The 20,376-nt window shown below is 38.7% G+C and overlaps 1 protein-coding gene across 4 annotated transcripts in view; it reads right to left on the bottom strand.

The window, feature by feature from the left end:
• The window catches only part of Cacna2d1 (calcium voltage-gated channel auxiliary subunit alpha2delta 1), a 401,933-nt gene that overhangs the window by 136,813 nt on the left and 244,744 nt on the right, over window positions 1–20,376 (bottom strand). For all 4 annotated transcript variants that reach the window (XM_063237508.1, XM_063237510.1, XM_063237511.1 and 1 more), the window contains exon 6: window positions 3,105–3,234. In XM_063237508.1, the coding sequence (XP_063093578.1) occupies window positions 3,105–3,234 (130 nt within the window). The remainder of the gene's footprint in view (window positions 1–3,104; window positions 3,235–20,376) is intronic.

Here is a 20,376-nt window from a genome sequence, read left to right as displayed (position 1 = left end):
GATTTAATGTATTAACTACCAGTATTTGAGAAATGAATGAATCTATAATAAAGAAATCAATAATTAAATGAACACAAATGTGCATTATTGGAAAATGTTAAAAAATACACTCGATGTGCATTAGTCAGATTCCACATACAACCTCCTGGTCCTTCTTGTGGCTGCTGTGAAAGAGTCCTATCTGTCTATTCCATGTTTCATAACTGATCATTAAATCAATTGATAATATGCAGAGAATAGACCAATTTCTCAGTATCAGCCTTACACATAGTGGACCTGCTAAACTATATTAGTTAAGCAAACACGTTTTAGCTCCTGTAGAAGCTTCAGGTAGTTTCAACCCTTGCACGCCAGTGTCTATGACTTATGTCTACTGCTCGGCTGACTACACTGTATTGTGTCTCTACCATAATGGTGTAGACAGAATGACTGACAGCCTTGCATTATTTTTTACTTAAAAGAGTTTAATGCTAACATGAATGATGTTTGCTATGGATTTCTTTTAAAAATTATTAAAGTAACATCTTAATATACTGACAGTATTGTTGTGTGGTGGCATTTGAAATAGATTTTCATTTGAAAACGAGAGTAAGACTAACCAATACTCAATCTGATTCGGTTGGTATAAAATTTAATAATATTACTAGTGATCTAAAGCACTCAAATGTTAGTTCAGTTATTTTGACATCACGCACTATTACTTCAACTCACCACTTGTTTTACAAATGTCTTCCTTTGAATTTCTCCCATTATTTGTAATAAGGTTGGCTTATGGTTATCTTTCTCTCTTCCTTTTTTATGGGGGGGGCTACAATTTTTCTAATACCATAAGTGATACAAATGTACTGACTTCTCATATTTCTTCTGTGGTACAGTACAGTTTTAAAAACTTGGAAGCATTTCTCTGAAAGTTTTCTAGAAATTACTGAAAATAAATGGATTTTCTTGGGGGGGGTGGCAGTTACCAGGGATCAAACTCACAGCCTTGTGCTTGCCAGGCAGGCGCTGTGCCGCTGAGCTAAACCCCTGACCACAAATGGATTTTAATAAAAGAATATGAAGGGCTGTGTACACATTTGTCACCCAAGACTCGGCAAGCTGCGTTTTCTACCCTAATTTAAACCATAACAACCTTAAAATGCAGTAGCTACGTCATTCAACCCCAAGTTAATGCATATCATTATAACAGATGTGTTAGCAAATGTGAAGTTCACAAAAAGCTAGTGACTTTAGTACAGGGTACTTCAAAAGTACAATTCCTGAAATTCTCCTGTCTTAGCAAAATGAATGTGTGCTGAAGATCAAAATACGTTTAGTTTTATTAGTTCTAAGATGGGAACAATGTGTGCTTACATCACAGTAAGGGTTAAGTGGAAAGACACAATTATCCGGTATCTGAAAACTCTGGGCAAGTCTAGGTGTAATTTTATTATTTTCCCTTATTGAGGGATTTTTTTGGAACTACCCATACAATACTCTCCAATTTCTATTGAAAATGACTGCAGAATGTTGTGCAAAAACACTCCCTAAACTTACATCTTAAAAGATGCAGTGATTAATAAAATTCTGCGAATAAAAGCAAACTACACCGAATATTCATTCCTCATTTTCAATGAGTCCTAGGATTATTTTCTAAATTCACAAACAGATAAATGGGAACTTTAATTGAAGTACGGTTCAGGTGTCCTCAAAATTAAAACTAGTACTAATGAAATTCTCAAAACTGGGAACTTTCAGATGGTGTTCCAATTAAATAGGTTATTTTGAAGCTTAAATAGATCACTGAGCAAAAATAATCACATTGCAGTTCAAAGGATTTCAGAAGTAATCACCTTTGGGAAATCTGAACATAAGATTTCTTCTGAGGGTATAGCTACACATCTGTCCTCCAGAGCTGATTTCCTCAGCTAAGCCTTCAATTAAAATACAGTTTCGCATTCATTAAACTCAGAAACCTAGAACGGTGTTCTCAGTCTGATCTGTCCCGGTGCACTGCCTGAAGAACACTGGTAATTATGAAATTCTCCAGATCTTGTTGACGTTTCTGATTTGACTTCTGCCGTATATGCCCGCGGACCATAACATGGGAGATGAATTTTAAAGGCATCGAGCCACACAAGGTTAGAATCACACTGATGAGATTTCAGCAGAGACAGATGCCAATGTTAAGAAAAATGAGGCTACGTAAATAACCCGAAAATAGAGCTTCTTTTTCTTATTTTAAAAGTATGCATATTTCAAATAGTATCCTGTAGCATCTAAAAACATATATTTAAATATTTCATATTGGTTTTCAGAGCAATGGTTTTTATTTACAATTTATTCTCTACAAATGCTGACAAATGGTTTATTCTACATTAAAAAGGAAAACATTTACACACACTCAAAACTCACACAAGATACTGAAAAAGTGTGTGTCCTATATAGAAAAATTAATGCATTAAAATATTTTAATTTCCCTCCTGTGTTGGATTTTATGTCTATTCTAGTGTAAAACACATTAAGATATAATGATGAATGTGGTTTCAGCTACAAACAGTAAGACAGGAAAACAAAAAGATGAGGTTCCCCTGGAAGTACTTTATACCTCCTGAGGTTTAAAAAAGATCCTGAAAAAACAATCTCTTAAACCGCACAAAAAACATGTCTTGATTACTGGTACTGCCTCCCTCCAGGGAACAAAGAGGTACATGGGGAGGCTCAGGCCATCTTTGTTTCCCCAATAGTGACTGTGGCTTCAATCTGCTTTCCACACAAGTCTTCTGAGTGTGCACATATTTTAAACAATCTGCAGAGTACTGCTAAAAGCAAGTCCTGCCTCAAGCTCTATCCAGTCAGTTCACAATATCAGATTTATTTTTTTACATATACTAAGAGTTTAATATGCTGTGTTTTTCTTCTCTCCATGCTGAGGATCAAACTTAGGGTTCACCTATACTAGATTGCATGTGGTACCCCTGAGCTACACTCTGGTCCTCGCTCAGACATGTAAACCACTTGTAAATAAAGCAAGTGTCAAACTTGTCCCTATGTTGGGTTTCAAACTGGGGACACACATGACAGGCAAGCGCACAGCACCCTACAGGTGTTCACATCTTACTTACATCCCTCGTAGATGTCGGTGGGGATGTGGACCGCTGCGTGCTGATAGGAGATTTGTCTTCCAAAATTAGCATCCTCAATGAAAACAGGTTTAATCCTCTGGCTGCCTGGTTCACTGTCATTCTTTTCAGGCTGCAAGAGAAAAGATAGGAAATGCACAATTTTACAGTGTGCACTAACTGAGATGTTGTCACATTCATTTCTCCATTTTCTCTGTGTATACGCCTCAAAAGAATACATCTACAAGAATACTTTTAACTAGAGCACCAAGAGGGCAGTAACTGATTTTCACTGCGGTATCAGCATTCACATTGCATTGTCAGATTACTCACATGAAAAACTTCTCTCCTTATTTCTTTAATGTTGGGATGACTTGGAAATCCCCTAGAGCTTTTCCAATAACATACATTAAGGTACATATTTAAAGAAGAGGCTAAGCACCTTTAAATACAACAGAAATAAAGTATTTTCCTGCAACAAATTTCACGGGTTACATTATTAAATTTACCCTGAGATGTTAAGGATAGTTTGACAACTAACAGTACACGTGATGTCACGTAGGACTAAAAGGTTGTCATTGTACTTTATGCTTACCGTGTATACCAATATCTGTTTTAAAAAGAAGTGACACTAAGAAAAAAGAGACTTCTTGCAACTCTAATACAATTAAATCCTAACATTTACCAATCTTTTTCATGAAGAGAGAAAAAAAAAATCTAATCAATAGTGATCCAAGAAAATCCTATGGGGTTTTAAGGCCAAAAATTAATTTCTCATCTACAGTAACTGCTTTTGATACTTAGTGGAAATTCAGTCAAAATGTAGTTTTTACTTAACTGAAATTTTTAAAAACTAAAATCAGATCTGTATTTTCAGTTACTTCACTATGGAGACAATTTTGTGTATTCCAAAACCAATCTCCTCAGAACAAAACCGAAAATCTCACAACATCTGACTGTGGTACAACATAAAATCATATTCTGAAGCACACTGCAGAGAGGCACAGGAAACCAGAGAGGGAAGCAGTGAGTTCAAGATGCTCTCGCAGTGCCGCTGAACACAGCAAGCACAGGACGCCGGGGGATCTGCAAACACGCCCCGGTGCCCGGCTGCCATAAGTACTGACCATTTAAATTGGCAGATAAGACATTAGCAGCTTCAGTATTTGAGAATACACACATATTTTTCCTGTGGAAAAACTGAAACATTAGAGATCATTGGCACAGCAGTATGAACACTCCTACCTTCCAAAACTCCAGGGACCACCTGTTACTAGATAAGGAAATCAATTTACTAGGTCATGAACAAATTATCTTTTTAATGAGACATTAATTAAAGAAAAGAAGAGGATACGTTCCATATAAAGGCAAGAACAATGTGCGAAGCTCGAGGTTTGGTCAGGAATCACTGTATGTGTGTGAGCGCGCACACAGAGCTATTGGACTGGGTTATAAAATTTGCCTTTGGAAATGTCTGGAAACATAATGTGAAAGCCACAAATATAATTGTTCACTCCTTGACAAACTAAAATTGCAAAGTATCAAGAGTCATGCTGAAAGACTAAAATTTGGTAAAATACTCGAATGCAAAATTCGCTAATCAAACACTGTTTTCTAAAACCAAAGCCAGGTGTAACCAGCACAAAGGAAGAGGGAGGAGAAAGGAAAGAGAGATGATCAACAAGAGAAATGCAGAGCAAGAAATGCTCCCTCTAACTCACGTGCTAGGCTATAGTGCTTAATGAATGAAAGTTTGAAAGTGATGCCAGAGGGTTTTACTTTGGACTGGGCCATGAATTTTAATGCATTTTAAAATCCACACTTTTCTCTATCCCTGGGCTCCCCTGACTTGAGTAAGGAAAGACTCCATTAAAACAAACTACCCGTACCAGTTACAGGAATATAAAGAAAATCCCAACTGCTGAACAAATGATTATCCATCTCAGCACCAAGCACTCTGAATTAGTAGGAAGTCATGGCAAATTTTAAAGCAGTTGCTTCTCAGAGTGCAGTCACTGGAAAAGCAGCCTAGCGTTCACCGCAGTTTATCAGGCTGCAGCTCGAGCCCATTAGGGAGAGGCAAATGAGCCCAGCGTTGCTTATTGTTAACAAGCCTTCTGCGTGGCTCTGTGTAAAAACTGGATGCTCAGGACTTTGTGATTACAATAGTGGAAAGGAGACGTATGGGATTATTTAGGAAAACATAAAAAATAGGATTGATTAGTAAGAAGCATAATGCTGGATGCCTAAATTTAGTGAAATTCCATGTGCAACAATACGGCTTTATTATTATAGAGAAGGGCAAATAGTAAAATGGTGAATGACCTGGTCAAAGGATGAGGGAACAGACAGTGGGCTCTCCAGATACCCTGGGCTTAGCTCCATCCTGAATTAAGCAGGGTAACGGTGCACCTGATAAACGCTGTTAAAACATTAACAAAGCACATTGCTGTGTTCAAGGCTGTAAGCGATTCTGCACTTAAAGAAGTGTGTAGCTAATGCGTTCAGACTCATGTGATCCAAAGGCCTTTTTTGCTATATAATGTTGATTAGGAAATGCCTAACAGGAAATCCTGTGGAAAGGCAGAGTGGAATGGCAAACACAGGAAATCTGACTTTAAGACATTACTGTTCCATGGGCTCCAGGCTCCTGACCTGTGAAACCCGTGACTGCAGATCTGCAGATGTGGCCCCATGGGAGACATGTGGGGATAAGCTGCAGGGTGAGTCTAACGTGCTTCCCTCACTTAGATTACAATCCACAACTACAGGATCCACAAAGCCACCTTCAGTTCTGAAACACAGTAGCCCATTTCTACAAGATACATTACTTTAGACATCTTTGCTCAAAATGACAAATGCATTTACTTGTAGCAAATTTTAAATATATGAAATATGGTATGATTAGGTGACAGAAACTACACACATGAGCTAAGGCTAGGAATATGGAGATGCAAGCGAATATTTCACTTACCCAGGAAATATTTATTGGAAGAGAAGGAAGAACTCATCAATATTTTTAAAAATAGCATTTAATACCTAAATTTGAAAGCATTAAACGTTCAAGAACAGGAGAATGATCACAGAGTCTTCTAAAATGATTATGCATTGAAAAGGTATGTGTTAGAGAAGAAAGGAAAAGAGGAAAACCCTGCTTATCTTGGGAGGACGGAGAGGTGAGGGGAGAAAGGAATGGATGGATGCACAGTAAAATGCCACCAGCCTTACTGCTGGCTTTGGGTTTTAATAATCTTCGCACCTTCCCATTTTTTTGAACAATAAATAATTACAAATTATATTTACAGATGGCTATAATTTTCATTTTTATGTCTTGGTGCTGTCAAGCATAATGTAGTTCCCTAAGATGAAAATTACAGTACTCTGAATTTCTTCCATGTCTTCTCATACTGAAAATCTTGCACATCTAAATATATTTTAGAGAGACTTTTACACATTTAAATTATCATATAAAGGAAGTGTTAGAAAAAAAACTTCAGTGATTTATTTCTCAACTGGTATAATCAATGCACCAATATTTGTATTCATGTGCAGTTGCTGAATCCATTACAAAAAAAAATACTACAGGTCTCCACATTCTCCCTGCTTAGTCTGGATAAGTTAAAATAACTGCCTAAAAGCACTAGAACTTCTAAATTCAAATCGCTGTCTTTAAACTACTGAAATTATTTTTCTTGATCCTATCATAACACACCAGGACTTATCGTAACATGACAGGACATTATGTAATTAGAATGCAGTAAATACTGCACACAAAGGAAGTGAATGACGTTTTGGAGAAAAATAACATACTGTATAATATGTTGGATAGAATCTTGAATCCTCCCCCTGAAACTAATATCTTCATGTCTTTCAGATCATGTACAAGAAAAAAAAATCTATCTTTTCAATTTTTCAAGAAATGTTCCTCTTGAGGTCCACAGCCCACTCTGCATAAACACACACACAGTCACTCTGCAAGCGGGTTGCCAACTACACATTTGGTCAAACACCTAAGAGCAACATGAGATGCACTTTTCCAGGCTGCTCTTATATAATTTTAGTTATTAAATAATAGATTAGACCACTTGAAATGGGGCACAGCCTCAGGCTGGAGTAGCAGCCTACCTAATTTCATAAGCAGTGCACATTAGTAATTAAATTTGGAAAATCACAATAATTCTACAGCAGACAAAAGAGCTCTTACATATATATTTATGGTAAATCATTGCCATGTGCCAGGTAAACATTCTTATATTTAGTGTTTAAAAAGAACAAACTTTTAAATAATTTGTCTTTTATGATACATGAACTATTTCTACTTACAGTGGATGTGCAAAAATTTAAAATTTAAGCCTAAATTGCATTAAAAACCAGCTTAACCATTTTCTACAACTCAGAGTCAGTGTGCTCACTCCTGAACTTAGCTTACAGTCAGACTCTGGCTGTGTTCATTTCTATTTCTACTACTTTTGTGTGCCAAACCTGAGGGAAAAAAGCTAATACTGAATAAAAATGGTTTACTACAATCACCCACAGAATTATCGCAATTGGCATTTCGATTCCACTAGTAAAGGAGCTGTACCACTGGGTTATTTTGTGATTGATCAAATTAATTCTACAATAATCAGATACTATATAGCATAAAATTATCATATTTATAAAATTTTCACATCATTATATAACCTTATTACTTTATAGATATTATAGATTTTATTTAAATCTACAGCCTTGGCAACTTTTATAATATGAACGTTATTGGGTTCAGAAATTTTTAAATTCTTTTTTTTTCCTCTTGGGTACTAGGTATTGAACTTATGACCTGGCACTTGCTGGTAGGTGCTTGTGCCACTGAACTAAACCCCCAGCCCTCATTTATAAAATTCTTAACAGTATTTCCAGTATTAGATAAAATTCTGATTATGTGATGTGCTTTGGGCTTGTCATTACAGTCAGATAAATACTTGTTTTATGTCGTCTACTGCATAGGACTCATTATAAATTAGATAGGCACCCATGTAGATAGCAAGCCTAAACATCCTGGAATTCCGGCATATGGTTATCAACACTCTGGATTCAAAGTAATGGTCTTTCCAGTAAGCAGCATTTTATCACTGGAATTTCAGCAGCAACATCCAGTGCTGGTCCACCAGTACAGGATGGCTCCTGGTTCCAACTCTGACAGAGCAAATCACTTAGACCAATCAGAAATGGAGATGGAGGGATGGAGTTTTCCCTGAGCACGGCCAATTAAAGGATGGAGAGAGACAGAGGTGAGAGCCCTCAGGAGTGCAGGGCTGCTCCACTCCGGCCGCAAGGCCAGCTGCAAGACAGGAGCTTGCACAAAGCACCCACAAATCCTCCACTTTAATGGTGAGAGTGCTATTTGTCCTCGACCAGGCCACGGTATACAGAAATACAGAATCTCTGCAGAGGAGCGGATCCAGAAAAGAAATATGCAGCAGAAGGCAATGCTTTTAATATAATTTTGTGCTTTTACTTTACTGAATCACACTAAGAAAACAAAATTTTAAAATGAATTTAAGAGCCATTATCTTCATGTAAATATATGAGCTGAGCTAATCATATCTGATGTAATAGCAAGAATCCTTTTGGCAAAGTTAGAAGATTTTTCCCATTCTTTTGCCAATGAGAACATTATAGCATCTTAGATTTACCTTGCATAAAACCAATTGCATTCATTATTGAAAGGCAATTTATTTAGCACATTAAGAAAAGAGAGCCTTGAAATTAACATGAACAGTATATTTATAGCACCAATGGTCAAAAGAAAATTGAAGAAATAACTCTTTTTCTTAACGATTGGATTCACTGTTAAATCTCCCTGAGTTCTTTTCCTAATAATTATGACACAAAAAAGAAAAGAGAAATAGCCTTATAGAGGTAGCAGACTTTGGCAAAAGGAAGGAACAGAGAGCAGCTGAAACTGCACAGTAACACAGAGAAAGACAGCGAGTTAAAATAACTGCGGGATAGTAACGCAAAGCATCCCACATTTCCAAAGTGAAGAGTTAAGGCAAAGTGTGCATATGAGACATAAATGTGAACTAAGTCCAAAAGGGATAGTTCTAATTTCAGTAATTTGTTTATTAAACTTGAATGGCAACAACAGACAATCTTCAACTTCAATACACTAAGACAACTAAGGAGAATTATAATAACATTAAATAAAACGTTGCAACATAGAAATAGAGAACATTCTTGAAATAAAACTCATGTATCTTTGTATGGAGGAATGGCTGTGAATCATCTGTCACAGGGTCTGGCACATGGCAAAAAAAAATGCTTCACCACAATTACAGCATACGTTGGTGTCTTAGGCATTTTCGGATTGCTAGACATGATACCCAACACCCACAAGTTAAAGGAGGAAAGGTTTATCTTGGATCATAGTTTATAGAAGTTTCAGTCCATAAGAGCTTGGTTCCAAGGAAGGGTGGCATGGCAGAGGGGGCCTCACAGAGGAGAAACAGCTTATGGCAGTACAGGCGGGATGCAGAGAGAGAGGGATCAGGAGGGAGGAGGAGGGAGACAGAACCTTCCAGGCCACAGCCCTAGTGACCACTGCCTCCAACCAGGCTTCACCTCTCAACATCACACTGAGCTATAAATTCCTCAGTGACTAATGCACTGATCAGGATCACGTGTCAATAACCCAGTCACATCCCAAAGGCTCTGCCTATGAGTGCATGAGGCTTTGGGGACATTTAGACATAAACCATAACAATTAATGTGATGAAAAAAAGCGTGTTGGAGGCTAATTTAAATGTTGTTGTAATAAAGCATTTTGCGCTTGTTAGCATAGAAAGTGATGTACCAGAATAAAGTATATCCACGCCTACACAGGAAATCTATATTTAAGGAAACAGCTCAGATACTTCTATGGAGAGACTGTGAAAAAGCATTATGTGACTTCAGAGCACCTGAAGGATCAATATAACTGTCCCATGGAAGCCATACAGTAACACAGATTAAGATATAGTCATCTATATTTAATAAAACAGGAACATAAATTATTAAATAAGACCACCATTTCTAAAAGAGCAAAATAAATTTTATATGATGATAGACAAACATACTTTACAAGGCATTTTAAAAGGTTTAAAAATCAACTGTGCAAGGTCAGAAACCCTATCACACTCCCCTTCACATCAGAGGCAGAGATCGCTGAGGTCATACAACTGGGAACTCATCAGGCCCTAATTCTAAGTCTCCGAGATCCTCCATTAACCCACAACTCAGACTTCAGGTTCAAAAAATCTTTGCAAAACAAAGAACAAAGGACAAGAGCCCCAAACATTAAAAAGATATCTGAAAAAAATATTTGAAATCGGCCCCACTGAAGAGAATGTCGTATCCCTAGAAGAAGCTGAATCTCATCCAACCTGCTCTTCACTTTACAAAGTTTTCACCCCGCGACTCATACAGTGGTCATGTTTTACACAGGGAAGGATGAACACTCTAAAATGTTCACAGTAAATGTTCACTAGTGGGAATAGTGAATCAGATCTGTAGAAACCTGATTCAAAATCTAAGATGAATTTGAATCACAAAGGTTTTATCTTACCTGCAATGAACTGCTACAACCTGAAAGTTGTTAATGATAAAACTAGCTCCATGCAATCCATCAAAATGAAGTATGGACAGGATAACAGGTAAATATCAGAAAGCAAAACTTAGTATCAAAGTTGTCTGTGCCATTTCGAAGCTAATAAAATCCTGTCAGTTACAGCAACATGGCTGGAACTGGAGATGATGAGGTTAAGTGAAATAAGCCAGACACGGGGGCAAGGACCACATGAGCTCACTCGTGTGTTCAATCTGCAAAGGCTGATTTCATAAAGTAAGAGCAAAGTGGTCAGGAGCACGAGGAGCGTGGGGCGAGGCGAAGTGACCATGACTGAGAAACAGTGAGGGGTACAGGCTGGGGTGCACGGCCAGTGGACTGACCGTTAAAAAATGATAATGCAGTGTTTCAAAAAGCTAGAAGAAGAAATTCTGAATGTTTTAAACATAAACATAAACAAATGATGTCTGAGGAAATGTTTAGACAGATTTACACATTACGCAGTGTATACATGTATCAACTCACTACATGATATCCCATTCACAAGGGCAATTTATGTTTATGTGTCACTTAAATGTTAAAAAGCAACGTATTCATTTAAAAAGCATAAATCAGGAGATGGAATTTCAGTGTGGTTTTAATTTGCATTTCCCTAATGACCAATGATGAAGAAAATTTTTTCATGTATTTATTTGCCATTTGTATTTCTTCCTCTGAGAAGTGTGTATTCATCTCAGATTCCCATTTTTGGATTGGGTCTTTGAATTTTGGGGTCTGAGTTTTTTTTTAATTCTTTATGTTTTAGACAAAAGTCCCTTGTCTGAGGGGGAGTTCACTAAGACCTTTTCCAAGTTTGTGAGTATTCTTTTCACTATGCTGGAGATTTTTTTTTTGACTTACAGAAACTTTTTAATAAGAGGTGGTCCCAGTTATTGATTCTGGGAAGTATTTCCCATGCAGTTTGAGTCCTGTTCATGAATTCTCTACCTACCCCTATCAAGAAAACCACCAACAACAAGTGCTGGAGAGGCTGTGGGGAAAAAGGAACTCTCCTACACTGTTGGTGGGAGTGTAGACTGGTACAACCTTTGTGGAGGGCAGTCTGGAGATTTCTCAAAAAGCTGGGATTGGAAGTCCCATTTGATCCAGCTATTCCACTTCTAGGCATATTCCCATTAGAACTGAAAGCATCATACCACAGTGATATATGTGCACCTATGTTTATAGCAGCACAATTTGTAATCACCAGATCTTAGAAACAACCCAAGTGTCCATCAACTGAGGAATGGATAAAAGAGCTGTGGTATTTCTATGCAATGGAGTACTACTCAGCTATAAAGAAGGATCACATTGAGGTATTTATCAATAAGTGGGCGCAGTTTGAAACCGTACTCATAAGTGAAATAAATCAAACTCACATCTGTGAACACCGAATAGTTTCCCTAGTGTAAGAAATGATTCAAATATATAAAAGTATGTGGCAACCATGATTCCCCATTATGTGGCCTTGAAGCTTTATAAAGTTTTCACTCATTAATTGGAATGGCTTTATTTTGGGCTATTTGATATTATGGCCTGTGATGCAATGAATAGCTATTTTGAAGAAAACAAGATATCATAATAGCTAGTGCTGATTTAATAACATCTTGTTTTGAAGCTGCACTAAACTATGGCTCGTCTGTCTCCATTGATTTTATCATGTTGTATCTTGCTGTATTTTATTGTATGTGGTAGTATAAACAAAAATTGTTATAGGCAAAGAGACAACATAGAAACCATTGTTCATTTTTCTGTTAGCTGGTTCTAAATACTCTACAATGCTTTCATCCACTTGAATGGTGTTACACTGTCTTGATATGTTTGATGCTATAGCATATGAAGTTATATTCAAATATTTCAAGGAAAAAGACACTATGGTAACTACTATTAAGTCGGGTTATTTGGTGGTGAAGCACTAGGTTGCTGAAACAGTCATGCTTTAACCTGTATTGTTATGTTGTTATGCCCTCTTTTATCTCAACCTCTCCCTTATTCATTAAAAAATAATTTTTAAAATTTCTTTTTTAAACTAAGGGGAGAAAAATTTAAAAAAACTAGCAGGATATATTATAGTAAATTTTTGATTTCCTATTAACTTGAAATCCTGTAATACTCCTGTTATCTTATTTTGACTGATTAGACTCTATTCTGCTCTGTATGAAAGTATCAAGTATCAGAGTATAGGCAACTACTTTGAAGGCAATAAGATTCACTATGATGCCCCTTCTGGTTTGACTATTATCCTCTTTTGAGGTTCTGTAAGATTTACAATGTTTAGATTTTATTTGTCTTGTTCTCTACTGTTTTGTTCAACTATATAATACCTAATGAGATAGACAATTCTTCTTAAGGAAGCAAGAGGCATTATGGTAACCGTTGTTGATAACCTTGTACTCTGTTTTTACATCATGTGCTATGTCTATCCTTGGTTTTGACTGACAGCTTTTGTTTTATCATGCTTGATTTTATTCTCTTACAAAAAAAGTAATAAAATCTAAGGGAGCAATAAAACCCAAAATGTGAAGAAAAAAAAAAGCATAAATCATGCTTGTGTCTCAGGCACCCTCACAGGTTAGAAATTACTAGTGGTAAATTTCCTCTTGTGTATGTACTTCTATTTAATGTGATAGAAAAGTCATGTTTTAAAGCAGTTATAATTCAACTGCACAGTGAGTCTGAAAAGTAAAGTTTGTTTTCACCATTGAGAAACTAAGAGGGGAATGGCTTTTAACACAGGACCTTGTCCAGCCCCCTGCGGTATACAGCACCCACCCCTGCAGGCCAGCACTGGTCCAGCTGTGGGCAGCAAGGACCACACCCAACACCCCTCAGCAATGGCACCGGATAAATCCCTTCAGCTCACAAAAGTGCCCTTTCCTTATAGCTGCAAATCCTGAAGTAGCCCTGGCATGGGCCACAGGTGACTACCGCGAGCTCTGAATGGTAGAATAAGCAATATACACGATGCCTGTTACCTTAACTATGGGAATACACTGCCTTCCACACAAGGAAAGCACATTTTCCTTCCACAAAAGACGCAAAGAAGGAAACTTTCCTAAGCCGTTTATTACACAGAGGCAGGTCACAGCCTATGCCTATGGCATCATTTTGTGAGGATGTGGTATTTGCCAACACTGGAGTCTGGAACAAAAGCTGTACACTGAAAGATACACTTAAAAAAATAGAGAACGAAGCCAGATGTTGATTGTTTCTTTGATAAGTAGAATAGATTTTATCATTATTTTGTACATACTCTTATTAGCTCATTCTAGGATCACATTTATTTCCATAAAATAAAACCATGAAAGATTAGGGTTTTTAAAAGACAATTAGATGAGACATTACGTTAGCATTAATGTTAAAATAGATGACCCTCTATTAAGAGAGAAAAAATATCACAGTACATTATGCAAGGGAATTCAGCAAAACCAGACAAATGTCCCAGACAGGTCAAATTTTTAAAATGATCAATAAAATAAAATGTGGGAAATAAATCAACTCAATTTAATGACATGAGAATTCTGGGCTGAACTTACTTCATTTAGATTCTAGTCAGAAACACAGATCTTCAAATTAGGTTACGAAGGGTTTGTAAAGACCTGATTTCTCCTTGTTTACTTTGGAATTAGGGAAATAGTGCAGCACAGCTCAAGCCTTGTGGGGTACCGGCTTCACTAATACACAGGGAATTTAAGGTTTTATTGGGACAGATGTCTGTAAAAACTTAAATAACAGCGTATGACCTTAAGTAAATTTCAGAATTAAGGAGAACCTAAATGTGGATTTTCAAAGATGATTATTACATTAATAGCTTCTTTCATTTTGTTTGTACCTTTTATTTTCCTCTAGAAGTTGAATGTGCAAAGCTAAAAAAAATCAAGATAAACTTGTATTTTTGTTCACTGTCATGAAAGATTCAACTATGATTTTTACTCCTATAAAATATTTTGGCTGGAGTTATCCACACTAAGGCAAAACTTGTGTTTATAGTATAAATGGAAAACATCTCAATCTAATATCTGTTCATTATCAGCACATTTAGATCACAAACATGCACTATTTGATGCTAAAATCACTTATAACCATGTTGATGAGACATTTCTGATTCCACACTGGGAGCCAGGAAGTGTTCAAAACGCTTCCGTGTGCTAACGAACCCAGACTTCACAGTAACCCCATGAAATTATTCATACCACCGCATACAGGTTAGAAGGCAAATGAATGGAAAACGGATCATGTGACTCTGCCAACAGCACCCGTAGAAGACTCCAGGGCTGGGGTTCAAAGGTGGGCAGGGCAGCAGCAACCGTGGGAGCCTCACTGCGCTGTACACGCCGCCGTCTCCCCTTTGCAGCTGCACAGGCCCACCTTGTTCTTGTGTGAAAAAAGAACACTGGAGTTGCAGCCAAGAATGTGTACAAACAGCATGGCACATCTTTGCTGTGCAAACTTTTGTAGCAAAAAAATTTTAACAAACTCTCATATTCCACATGAAAATATTACGGCCATTTTAATGACAAACCTCTTTGGGGAGGAAGCCCATCAACTACTGCTGAGTGGAGAGGTGTCCAGAGTGGACCAGAACTTAGTTATGAGGGAGGAACATGATCAGCCTGAGTTCATCATTTGTTCACAAATGGCTGCAAACTGCTTCTTGGTCTAGACTTGGAATCAAACATCCTAATATTGTGTCCCTTGTGGTAACTGCAGGGAGATCCGCTCACAGTGCACACATTCTGTGGACAGAAGGGACCCCATGCTGTCTTCTGCTGTCTGTCCTCATCCTGACAACTGTTGCTGGGGACCAAGGAGGGCAGAGGCAGATGCCAGGAAACAGTGCCCAGGGACTCTCCTGTCTTTGGAGACACCTCCAGGATGTGGCAAAAGGAAGCAAATATTGACATTAAAAGTTAATTCAAATATAGTCATGGTAAAAGATAGCTGTCAGTTTCTTCTCTTAACTTTAATTCTATCCATCTTGAAGCAAAAATAAACTTTTTCATTTCCCATCAGGTTTGCCATGGTTTTCACAATTGCCAATATAACACTTCTTTAAGAAATGTAATCCACTAATGCTAATAAAATAATATCCCATTAAATCCCATACATTTAACATGTATTATCTTAGCACTCTATAATATAAATGACAAACCAAGTGTAAGTCCCTAAGAATAGAGAGATCAAACCCTGTGAACATAATACCATCCTGAAAAGCATCATATCATCAAAGCCAGGAGTGCGCTGCGTGTTGCAGGTAATGTCCAGGGAGAACAATGCCATTTGCACTGTCCTTCAAATCTAGTTATTATGCACAGAATCCTGCAGAACTAAGCATGGGCTTCCTTTAAATCTGGGAAGGTGCTCTCTAACCCATGCGCTTTGACTTCATCTTTGTGAATACATGATTTGTGGTCTGCACCTCTTCATTCTGACCTCCACGTTCATTGTCTTGTTGGTTTTGTTTGGTTTGGTTTGGTGTTGGGGGCTTATTCCTCGAATTCACTATGACCATCACTGATGAAACTACTCAACCAAGGCGTCTTCAAGGGAAGAGTTTTATTACACTGATTTTTACAAAATACTTGGCGTTTGATTAGAAAAGTCACAGGGCATCTTGTTCAGCTCATGAGCAGTCTGAACTGAACATGAACTGGACAGGTTTGCTGGTGCAGTAAAGTTTATCTTCCATTTCTGGAAGGCTCTGTGCTGTGTGTCCTTCCATGAGAATTGTGGTTCATCAAATTATTTAATCCAGTGAAGTTTCCCTTTTAAGTTGCACCAGTAGAATTTATTTACATGACTACAACCGTAACTTTTCACACAGGCTACCATCCCAGGGGGACATTAATTCTATCCCTTATTTCAGCCACTGCTTTCACTAAATCTGGCTGTCAGTAAGTATTTATTTTATAGCCACAAGGTGAATATAAATAGAATTGATCTAAGTAGAGGAACATAGATAAAATGTCCTTGAGGAATTATCTTAAACCTGAGTCCTCGAGCAGCGTCCAGCCTGAGAGCTGCCCACACGCAGACTCGCTGCGAGGCGGTTAAGAGGTTACTGTGTCCATCATCGATCACCTTTAAACACTGGCTTCACCTTCCGGAGAGGCCATGCATCATCATTACAATGAATAAAATCAATAGCTTACACCCAGACCTAGAACTGCTTATAGAAATGTGACCTCAGTGAGACCCAGCATAATACACAGGAAAGTGCAATGGAATGAGACGATTCTAAGCACACCCCTCATCCCATCCAGGGCTTTCTTCTGTGAAGAATGCTACTCCTTCAACTCAACCTAGTTACATTCTACACTCCCCGAGCTCATCCATTCCCTCCCTCGAACGCCAGTGTCCTGTGAGCTCTATCCTGTGTCACCCTGAGGCATTTTATTTCTTTAGATTGAGGGAAGGTAAGAAGCAGGCTGACAGTGAGACGCCACGTTGTGGTAGGAGCGTGACGGGCTGGAGAGAGTGCGATGTGGAAAGATATTCACATTCATTTTGTTCTCTAAGCGCAATAAATCACATCCGCGGTGGCAGCAGGTCTTGCTATAGATGGGCAGCTTCACTCATGGTGAGGACATTTCAGCCACGCATGTTCAAACTGGGCTCACAAGCTAAACATCAAGTTCCATTATAGGCCACACTCCTCAGCAACCAGCCTAAATATTTAGCTGTCTACTAGGGCTCTGCGCTTGGATATCCCTGAGCAAGTTTTTGGTATAAATGTTCTTGTCATTTAAAACTCTTCGCCTGAAGGGCTGTGGTTCTTGCAGATGCAGTTATTATGCACGGAATTCCTTGCAGAACTGAACACCGGCTTCCTTGAACTCTGTGGAGGTGCTCTCCAACCCCGTGCTGTGGCTTGATCTTTGCGCATATATGATTCATAGTTTGTATCTCTTCATTTTGGCCTCCACCTTCATTATCTTTGTTTCCAGTCTTTTTTTTTTTTTTTTTTTTTTTTTTTCATTTTGGGGCTTAGTCCTTAAATTCACTCTATCACTGATGAGTAATTTTCACCATGGCTTCTTCTGAGAATTTTGCTTTCACAGTTTTGCCTTGATGCTTTTGAGTGTGCCCTTTCATGGGCCACTGGGTCTTTCATGGGGTACACAAAGCATACATTTAATGCTTTTTTTCTAAGTAGTTGAAGTGACTCTACATTGGGGGAACACTTTCCTACGTGTCTTTAATACTACAGTATTTCTACTTCACTGAGTCTGTCATGGAATCCCCAACTGACCATTTTCTACTTTATTAGTCTCCAATAAATAAAGGCTTATCCATTCCTGGGCCTGGGAAAGGATCAGAGAGAACAGTTCTGTATTTTCACCCAAGCACGTGTCCTCCCTCTGTGCTATTTGTGACTAATGTGAATACTTGATCATGTATTTGATCAGCAAAAGGCCTCCGCCAGGGGAAGTGCAATCTGCCCTTTTCAGCTGCAATCCTGAAGACCACAGAGACTTGCATGGGTCCGGGCTGCGTTGAGAGTGGGATGGATGGGGTTCTGGTAAAACAAGATGATGCACTGAAAACATAAAAGTGGGTACTGGGGGATATCATTAAATCTGGTATTCTTAAGTCATTTCTCGGTTGTATACAATTCAATTTAGATTTATTCACCTATTAGGAAAAGAAAAACTTTAGTAGGTGACAGAATGTGTTAGATGTCCTAAGAGCTATGTCAGCGGTTGAGCAGACTCAAGAGCTGCCCTGTGCTTATGCTTGAAGGAGGAACCCCAAGGGACGAATGTGCAGGATAGGGGCGCCTCCGAACCAAGGCTGCCATTTATTACCAAGCTATGTCTGCTGAAAGCCTCCTCAGGGACTCAAATGCCAAGCAGAGTCAATAGCAGATTGTCTGATTATCATGCCAATGGGGCAACAGTTATGAACATCACACTGAGGGATATACATACTAATATACTATACAATTAAAGATAGATCAAAAGTTAGAGATTATTCTGACAATGCTTATGTAGACACTTGAGACCAGTGTCTAAGTCAGATGACTTCCTGGAGAGGGACAGGAAACGACTAATGTATGCAGGACATAGGATCAAAATACACGGCAAAAGCTTCAGTTTTTAAAAAGCCACATTGCCATTAATGTGCCACCAGATAGACCCCTGGCTTCAAACACATGTGCCGCCTGGTTTTTGCCAGTCAGAAGCAGTTCTGCAGGCTCTTTCTCATGCGTGAGTCTGGCAGTTGTGATCATCAAGCCTGGTGAACCCCGGAATGATGTCATCCACCAGCCCGTCACACCCACAGAAATGCTCGGAGAGTCCTCGTCCTCTTGAGTCACAGGGGCTGGCATTAGCGAAGTTCTGCTTCTTCTCCAGAGTCAAGATGGCCATCAAAAGTAAGCATTCGGAAAAGATTCAGAACATCAAGGCCTCCGTGACAGTGCGCCCGCAGACAGCCATGAAAGAGCGATTCAGAAGTGTTGCAGAGAGCAGAAAGAAGGGTGACAAAAGTGTGTCTGAAGTGACGGGGAGTCTGATGACATGCAATTTGTGAAAACCTGACAGGTAAAGGTCAAACGTTACCTGTACGATGTTATGAATAGAATAACCAAGTTATTCACCTGTAATCCGAAACTTCTGGGGAGGATTTAATACACCTCCTCATCCAAACAAGTTCTACTTCATCCATAGTGTAATCTTTGGTAGAAAATGTGTAATGACACGGCTGGGGATTAGGCTCTGCGGCATAAGCTCCTGTCGGGCAGGTGCAAGGTCTTGAGTTTTTTCCCCAGTACAAAAAAATGCATGATTGAAAATTGGGACGTAGGATATCAAAGTACAGCATTTATTTATAGTTCTCAGCTTCCTTTCACTGTAAGAAATACATTAACCTCAGAAAACAATTTGATCATCGCGATCAAAACACAAGTGTTAGGAGGGACTAGAAAATGGACAGTTTTATAAGCATTTCACTGTACCAGAGATTTCTTTCCCGGGTTAGAGGACTTGATGGTACTGAAGGTCTCCACAAGCTGGTGGAGTGTCAGCATTACTATGACCTCGCCAAGCAAAGCAAACTGAAGACACAAACTATCTGCTTATCTCCCAGATACCTGCCTGCCTCGTCTCTGCTGGGGAACAGACCTCTGCTTTTCACAGCGGTCTATACTGCTGTCCATCCAAAGGGGATAGGTCCCACTGCAGCCCTCTAGCTGCTTAGGCCTACGCTTCACCAGGTAAGTAAGAATCTTTGGGGAAAATGTGTAATTGCCATAAAGGCTGAAGTACAATATTCAAGGCAACAATACTTGAGGACGGAAGTGATCTGGCAGCTTCCAGAACACGTCCTGAGGGACAGAGATCATGACCTCCAAGAAAGAAAGAAGGAGAAAACAGAGAAAACCAGACACTGGGCATTGGAGCCTCCAACCTGGTCCACGACAGGCACAACCAGGAAAGAGGTGGCTGGCTGTGGGCTGCCATACTGTCCCTTGGAGCCAGAATGTTCATGACAGAAGATTCAAATTCTGTCTAATTTTAGCTATTTTTAGTTTAGGTTTGTCTGTAAGAGTCAAACCAACATACTAATGAATTCAACATGGCTCATTTTTATTCAGTATATAAGGGTTTAGTGCTATCATAGCTAAAGCACATTGAGTTATTCCAATAA

Source organism: Cavia porcellus, unplaced genomic scaffold (assembly GCF_034190915.1).
Source record: "Cavia porcellus strain 051 isolate PalLab524CR breed Dunkin Hartley unplaced genomic scaffold, mCavPor4.1 scaffold_2, whole genome shotgun sequence".
NCBI lineage: Eukaryota > Metazoa > Chordata > Mammalia > Rodentia > Caviidae > Cavia > Cavia porcellus.
Note: the sequence above shows the minus strand (reverse complement) of the source record. Positions and strands in the feature narration are given on the sequence as shown.